This window comes from Physella acuta, unplaced genomic scaffold (assembly GCF_028476545.2).
Source record: "Physella acuta isolate Inbredline_101_S28 unplaced genomic scaffold, ASM2847654v3 ptg000291l, whole genome shotgun sequence".
NCBI classification, from domain to species: domain Eukaryota; kingdom Metazoa; phylum Mollusca; class Gastropoda; family Physidae; genus Physella; species Physella acuta.
The window spans coordinates 1,248,051-1,256,530 of NW_026731810.1; the positions used below are offsets into that span (position 1 = coordinate 1,248,051).

Consider the following 8,480-nt stretch of genomic DNA (forward strand, 5'->3'; position numbering starts at 1 on the left):
TCCTCTTCTACTTTTTGTCTTGGCATTAACGACTTTTTCAAAGATTTTAAAAGTTGTTTTTTTTTTAAATGCACGTTTCCGTTTACCCTAGCAACTAGGATGTCCGAGAAGCTTGACCGCGTATGCCTGGATCGAAGAAATACCGTTATAAAGCACAATAGCCGGCAGCGAGGTGATGTGAGGGAGGGGGGGAGACTGAGTGAACGACCTCTTTTTGCGCAGTAGCGTAGGCGGGTGAATGATGGAGGATCAGAGCACCCATTAAACCCCTCCCCCAAAATGAAAGATGCATCGCGGTAGGCCTAAGTTACATTACATCAATGGGTTGCGGCGGCGTGATCATGACACTTCTTTCAATTTTAAAATTTTGTTAGCGAGGTGCACCGTCAAAACGACCCCAACAAATCGGCCTAGACAAAAGGTTTTCGACATATTGGTGGCTCCAATCAAATGGGCTTCCATCAAATTGACTCGCGACTAATAGATTTTCGAAATATTGGCTCCGGACATTTGGGCTCACGACAAATGGGCTCGCGACATATTGGCTCCTGACAAAATGACTCCCGACAAATAAATCGTTTGGCCATTATTGGCATAGACGTTACCATTTTGTCCAACCCACAAACCATACGCAGTAAGTTCTTACCTCCACTACCACCATAACACCTGATAAACACCTTTTAAAAACTATTTTATGAACCAAAAGCATAAATTTGCATTGACATATGGAGATCGTAATAGCAAATAAATAAAAAATTGTCAACCACCGTTAAGATCTGTTGCTTAAAAGCAAGAACATGAGTTTGAAATGTATGATATACATGACGTTTATAGGATAAACGAAGTTTTGATTTAATAACCTACAAGCATACTGAAGATATTTGTACAGCGTGGACCTCACTCCCCACAAATTGAGTTGGAACAGCCCACAACCGACTCATTTCAGAGCTAGATGAAAAAGTAGATGACCCTGATGAAAAAGTAGATGACCCTTACCATTAAAATATAGGCCTTCTATTTCTTACACAAGGTAAAATAATTTTTAAAATAAGGCATGTCTAATACGAGCTACATACGTTATATTATTCAAGAGTATTGGCTAAGCTAAATCTGAAGAGTATTTATGAATGATTCCTACTGGCAGGGGTCATATCAATGAGACCGTTTCGACGAGATAGTGTATAGTCATAGATTTGACTAGTTAAAAAAGGGAAATAAGTCATGGAAGTAATTTGAACGTATGCTTATCTTTGCTAAGTTTATTTTAGGAGAAAGAGGACTCGGCTTTCACAGTGGTTTAAAAACAAAGGTAAAAAGAATATACAAGAGCGTGTGGTGGTGTCTATAGAATAAAGATAATCAAACCGCAGCTACGGTAATCGTTTTACAAAACAACCATCAAATCAAAAATTCAAGAAAATAATATTTTTAACTATTAAAAAAATATTATGGATGGCTATGGGCCCCTAAATGGCGTGCCCCCCCACCCGCATTGCGGGGTCTGGCGGCAGTGGCGTAGGCAGGGGGGGTTAGGGGGGGTCATAACCCCCCCCATAGACCCCTCGGTATATATAAAAAGTATGAGGGGGGGTGCAAATCGAAAGTTTGAGGGGGGGGGTGCAAATCGAAAGTTTGAGGGGGGGGGGTGCAAATCGAAAGTTTGAGGGGGGGGGTGCAAATCGAAAGTTTGAGGGGGGGGGTGCAAATCGAAAGTTTGAGGGGGGGGTGCAAATCGAAAGTTTGAGGGGGGGGTGCAAATCGAAAGTTTGAGGGGGGGGTGCAAATCGAAAGTTTGAGGGGGGGGTGCAAATCGAAAGTTTGAGGGGGGGGTGCAAATCGAAAGTTTGAGGGGGGGGTGCAAATCGAAAGTTTGAGGGGGGGGGGTGCAAATCGAAAGTTTGTCCCCGGGTAAAAATTGGAACCCCCCCTTGAGACGATCCTGGCTACGCCACTGTCTGGCGGCACTGTAGTTCCGCCCCTGGGTTCTTATATATATATATATATATATATATATATATATATATATATATATATATATATATATATATATATATATATATATATATATATAACTTCATTTAATAGATGAGGGTCTACTTTATAGTACTATATTATTCTACATCCGTTTGATAAATTAGTTTTTAAGATTTATATTTGTAAATTTGATATTTACGGTATACACTATTTTTTTACAAGCTTTTATTTAACTCACTTCCTCTGTCTGTCGTCAGTCGTCAGTCTAGATAGAAACGCAGGAGTGAAAATTCGGACAGTTCTGCTTGACCGATACGATTCAAAGTTGGCACGTGGGTCAAGACATGAAGACAATGCAATCTGAAACTAAATTTGACTTAATTGGATGCCTAATTAATTTTTTATTAATTAATTAAAATTTGGACCGAATTATTAGGCATGTCTAGCCAACCACACCACACGCGTCATCACGTTCAAAAGCTGCGCCATCACGGTACGTTCAATAGCTGCGCCATCACGTTCAGTAGGCGCGCAATGGTTTTTAGTCATGTAACTCTATTGTAAATAAAACATGTAAAGTACTGAAAAAAAATTCATAAAAAACGTTTTAATAACAAGCTTTTATGTAATGATGCACTAAAAAGTAGAAAATAAATAATACACTATTATTTAAATTACTATAAAGAAAAGCGTGGGTCTCTTCTCAAATATTAGTAAAGGTATCCAATCGGTACTAAAGTGACCCACGCTTTTCTTTATAGTAATTTAAATAATAGTGTATTATTTATTTTCTACTTTTTAGTGCATCATTACATAAAAGCTTGTTATTAAAACGTTTTTTATGAATTTTTTTTAAAAAATGCAAAGGTTCAAGTAAATTAAGCTAATTTTTTTCAGTGGACTAGAATAGATGGAATTTTATTTGAATTTAGGCCTAATAATTTACGCAATTTCGTTTTTTTTTTAATTAGGACAAATTAATTGTATTGATTTTAATTGAAAATTTAAATTGTGAACTAAATTTCTTCTTTTTTTTGTGTGTGGGTTTAAAGGCGTTTTACTACAGGGTAGTGTCTGACTGACGCATAAATAGCAAGTTTTGTTTCGGTGCGAAAGTTATTGTTGAGAATTTTTGAAACACACCGTAGATACTTCCTTTTCCGCTAACACAACCAAAATGGTAGGTGTTTAGAAATTTACGTCTTTTTTTCCCTTTCAATATCGTTTACGATCTATGTTCTTATTTAACACAAATACAGCAGAAATTATAATTAAAATTTTGTCATATCTGTACATGTTTATAATTCACTTATATAGAGTTTTGTACGAAATTGGAATGGATAAACAAAAAAGTGATGGCCAATTGACCCAACATTTTCTTGCCAGTCCATCCTCCTTATCCTACTAAAAACTAAACTCTACCAAAATGTTGACCTGAAAATGCTGAAATTGCTCAACATAGAACTGGATTTAGGTCTCGATCTAGATCTAGATCTAGTAGACATCTTTTTTGTGTGCTGGGCTCAGATAAACTTAATCAGTTAGGCGTAGACTCTGTTATGTTCAGGGCAGTGTCTACAAAAATAAACCTGACTTGATGCATGTAGGGATTTTGGTAAAAAAGCACTAATCATCATATAAAAATAAAAAGTACATATTCTTGTAGAGCTCAACAAAATGAAAACAAAACAAAAAAGATTTTTTGTCTAGCTCAAATAGTTTTTTTTTTGCGAATTTTTTTGTGAGGGGTGGAATCCCCTTACTTTTGCATTGGCCAATTGTGACAAGTCATGGTATACCTGAATAAATTGAGCATAGTTATTTTAATTGCATTTGTATTTTGTTCATATTTGCAGAGTTTAGCTAGAATGATATATAGAACTTGTAAATGTTGTTGAAATGAATAAAAATAATACAGAACTTATATTTTTGTGTTGGCTTCCTCCCATAACCCCAAAAAACTGTGTGCTGCGCAAATATGAAAATGTTTCTAAAGCCATATTTTATATAAATACAGCAAATGAAAGAACTACAAAGTTTGAAATCTAAAGTAAATGACTTGAACACTGTTATGTGCATATAATTGCCTCATTATTTTGGGCAGGTGAAGTAGAGTCCATCTTTAAGCCATTATGTTATAAAACTGCTGCGCAAATATGAAAATGTTTCTAAAGCAATATTTTATATAAATACAGTGAATGAAAGAACTCCATAGTCAGAAATCTAAAGTAAATGACTTGAACACTGTAATGTGTCTATAACTGCCTTGTTATTTTGGGCAGGTGAAGTAGAGTCCATATAAAAGCCATTTTGTAATAAGTGAAATGAAGTTATCAGATCAATGTTTTTATGTGTGAATTGTGTATGGATTCTGATATTCAGCATATAACTATATCTAAGGGTAAGTAGAACTTGAATACTTAAAATTACAGTTAGCACAATGCTAGTGTATAGCAACAGACAGGTAACCTAGATCTAGGTCTGACTCTTGTCAGTCTAGAGTCTAGTCTGACAAAATTGGATTTTTAGGAAAAACATTCTGCAAAACTAGAACTAGAGCTGAAAAAATTAAAGATGGGTATGTAAATATATTTTGAAATAAAAAATTAGATTTGTTTGCACATGCCATAAGAATGCTGTTATTAGTTGATCAAACTTAAAGCAGGAAGATCGGGATGAAAAAATATAACAATGGTGGCAGCGTGACCTACATACAGTGACTACGTTCGGAGGGGTATAACTAATGTCGGAGTCAAAATATCCAAAAACAAATTTCATTTCCAATTACTTAAGATATGTCTGATCAGTAATCTACTCTCATCTAGAGGAATCCTTTAAAAAATCGAGATTCCAACGTATTTGAAACTAACCTTGATACAGAGGGAAGACCAAAGCAGAGACAGCATGCAATCAGGTCGCAAAGCCATTAAAACTAAGGGACAACCACTCTACTTTTTAATTAACCTTAGGAAATGACCTTTTAAACTTAATTAATTACCATAAATTAAAAACTTATTAGTATGCAAAACCAAATCTCGTGTGTCCGGTATCAGAAAGTAATGGGCGATTTTGGGTCATGTTTTTACCGCGAACTCTGCGGATGCCGACAACCCTAATGCATGTGTTGAAAATGGTAGACTAGTTGGCTTTTTTATGTAGAATTGCTGTAATTTTGATGAGATCAGCTTGTTAAGATCTGGTTCCTATTAGATTACTAGACACTAGGTTTGTAAAACAATTTTGTCAGTAACAGTAGAATAAAAGTAAATTGAGTAGACCCAAGTTTTGTTTTCGAAGTGACTACTCGGAAGATTTTTCTCCCCAACGTCTCCACTTAGTCGGCAAAAGATAGCTGTGCGCATGCGCAGTGACCTAAGGTTAGGGCTAGAATGGGGATAGGATTAGGGTTGGTGTTAGGGTTCTGCGGTTGTAAACACAGGCATGTGCAGTACCATCGAAAACATCGCTGCGAAGGCAAGTCGTTTCTCTCCATTGCGCATGCGTATCTTATTCCGGCTAGTATTGGTCTTTTTTTTTAAGAAATGTACAGATTCTAGCCAATATCCTGTTAGATTATTAGATCGGTGTATTTTTAAAAATAAGCCTCAAATTTTTAGAGATAGATCTATGTCTTGCAATATTTTACACTGCATACTTTATTTGCTAGTTCTTCTTATTGCCTTTGGGAATTGTAGCCTAATTTAAAACTTTTTGTTTTTAGGCTCGTGTGAGGACCAAAACAGTGAAAAAGGCTGCCAGAGTGATTATTGAAAAATATTACACCAGGCTCACTGCTGACTTTCACACCAACAAGAGAGTATGTGAAGAAATTGCCATTATACCAAGCAAAAAGCTCAGGAACAAGATTGCTGGGTACATGTTTGTTTTCAACTTGGTTTTTCTGATAGAACGAATAGTTTTTAGATTTGCTAGGTTTTATTCTGATTGCAATACAATGCAATTATCATTGGGTTTGCGGGTACAATTGACCCTATTCTGTTTAGTAGACATAGTTCATTAGGCCTGCAGTTAATGAGGTGATGAACCTAGGTTATATTAAATGTTAACATAAATAGTCTTGAATAAGAGTTAACTTTTAAATTTTAGTACATCATGATTTGTGGACATGCTGTGTAATTAGCAGCTTGTTCTCCCTTCAACTCGTACACGTTAATGCCAACCAAAGTTTTGGGCATCATTATGAATTGCCACCTGATTTCTTGATATGTAGCCTTTTAATTACATTTGAATATTTTTAAAGGTTTGTTACACATTTGATGAAGAGGATCCAGAAAGGCCCAGTTCGCAACATCTCTATTAAACTTCAAGAAGAAGAAAGAGAGAGAAGAGATAACTATGTCCCTGAGGTTTGTATAGAGCTTATGTTTTTTGTCTGCTTGGCTGCCAAAATTGGTTTGTCTGTAGACCATTAACAAGCAGGCTTGTTGTTTGTTTTTGTTTTGTTTTTTTTTTTTGCTAAGTGATTTATAAGAGCTGTTTGTATTAGAATATGGATACACCTTGTTTCAGTCTTGTCAGCTTTCTCTCTCCTGTTTTAAAAATTTTTGTTTACTATTAATTGTGGACATGAGCAACATTTCTTTCCACTGTTGGCCCTGGAGATCATCAATCATTACTATAAACCATACTAAGTTACAATCTGTGGTAAATGTTATGAGCAAAAGTTCATTGCTGTGGTTGTGCAAATTTTCTCTAGGTATTTGTTTCCTTGTGACTATTTGTTAAAATGCCCTGCTGTTGTGGAATTTATGAGCCTATCAGTTTTCAACTTTAAAAAAAAAAGAAGTAACAGCACTGCAAACTTTTATTGTGTTTGTAATAGTGTTACAATAAAATATACTACTGGTCTCATATCCGCTTGATGTCTCTTTGGTCCTTGTTGCGCATAACGGTGTAGTCCTACTTGGTACGTTAAAAGTACACCAAGTTCATGCTGTTTTCTACTTAAAACTGGTTTATTTATCATTTTTCTGGTATTTTAGCGATGACCTAAATTATACATTTATTGTTTGCTAGTTACTTGTTCAATTTTACAGTTGAGTAGCCTTTAACCATTAATGTCCCGTAACGCCCGCTGCCGCCCGACACCGTTAATGTCCCGTAACGCCCGCTGCCGCCCGCTTAAAATACGCATAGAAAAATTAAATTTGTTTCATTAAAATTTGGCCTACAAATCCTAATTTTTAACCAAACAGGAAGTCGGTTAGTTTCAGCATCCTTTTCCGGTCTTATAATTTCAATGGCGCTTTTGAAAGATAAAAAATAATAGCTTCTTTCGATCTCGAAATTTTAGACTCATCTGTCCTTTTTTTTAGTAGATTTAATATTAAAAATAAAATAAAATAATGCCTCTAAACGTATCTAGGCATGTATTTTATGAATTATTTATCTTAAACATAACCAAATTGATATTTAACTGTTAAATTCGATGCTTAGTTGTTTAGACAAAAATAAATAAAATTGACTACCGAAAATGACCTGTTTTGAATTTTCTCCGACATTTTTTATTTTTTTACTGTACTTTTACCGAATATAATATATTCTATTTAATACTGTTGGAAAGCCAGGTTTATTCCCAACATTAAGCAGTAGTTTTTATCTTAATTTTCAATTTCATTTAGACAAAAACAAATATTTTGTGAAACTATTCACTTGATCATACAGACAGAGTTATGCTCCTTACATTGGGCCGTCATGGGTGGAGTTTTGGTAGAATGAATGGGACATTAATGGTTAATGATATATTTAGCTTAAGTAAGAGATTGGCATGTCTGATATATTCATATTATGACCTTAATTAAATGTTTTGTCTCTATTGTATGTTTATTGCTTCTAGGTATCAGCCCTGGAACTTGACATAATTGAGATTGATCCAGATACAAAGGAGATGTTGAAGGCTCTTGTGAGTACAGTTTCTAAGTGTAATAGATTTTTAATTTTTTGCTCTGTTTTTTAGATTATGCCTTTTTCTAACCTACATTTTTTTTCTTTCAAGGACTTTGCCAACCTCCCTCATCTTCAAGTGACACAGCCAACTCCTACCTTTGCTGGTAGAGCACCACCTGCTGGTCTGAGAACTTAAATTATAGCTTTGTAATGAAGTAAATAAATGATCGAACTCTTTGAATTTGTTAACTGGTTCTTTTCCAAGTGGCAAAAACATCTTTAATTTTTTTGAGATGGTAACTTTCCTTCACTGGTCATGTAGATAGGTTGTTTGTATTACTGCATTACATCCTTTTGGTTTATTTTTATTTGTAAGGGGGTGTCTAATTTGACATAGTTTATACATATCCGTTTACTCTGGAAACTTGTAAATTGTGAAGGGGTGTTTTTCCATTTGCACACAATTTTGTTTGGACTGAATGTTGTGTTCATAAAAGTTTCTCCTCATGGGGCAACTGAAAGGATAGTGTTGTTGGCCCCATGCCCAGCTACCTTTACTTTTCTGGAACTATGCACCCATTATAGCCGGGTGGACCCAG

At 35.3% G+C, this 8,480-nt stretch overlaps 2 protein-coding genes across 2 annotated transcripts in view; one reads left to right on the forward strand and one right to left on the reverse strand.

The window, feature by feature from the left end:
* Positions 1-103, reverse strand: part of LOC131939743 (furin-1-like) — a 53,073-nt gene extending 52,970 nt beyond the window's left edge. The window contains exon 1 of the mRNA XM_059298225.1: positions 87-103. The gene's annotated coding sequence lies outside the window, so the exon portion shown is untranslated. The remainder of the gene's footprint in view (positions 1-86) is intronic.
* Positions 104-3,045: 2,942 nt separating this feature from the next.
* On the forward strand, positions 3,046-8,112 carry LOC131939752 (small ribosomal subunit protein eS17). Its single transcript, XM_059298237.1, has 5 exons — positions 3,046-3,154; positions 5,696-5,847; positions 6,236-6,341; positions 7,832-7,897; positions 7,991-8,112. Exons 1-5 carry the CDS (start codon positions 3,152-3,154, stop codon positions 8,075-8,077), a joined length of 414 nt encoding a protein of 137 aa, XP_059154220.1. The 5' UTR covers positions 3,046-3,151; the 3' UTR covers positions 8,078-8,112.
* Positions 8,113-8,480: the final 368 nt, after the last annotated feature.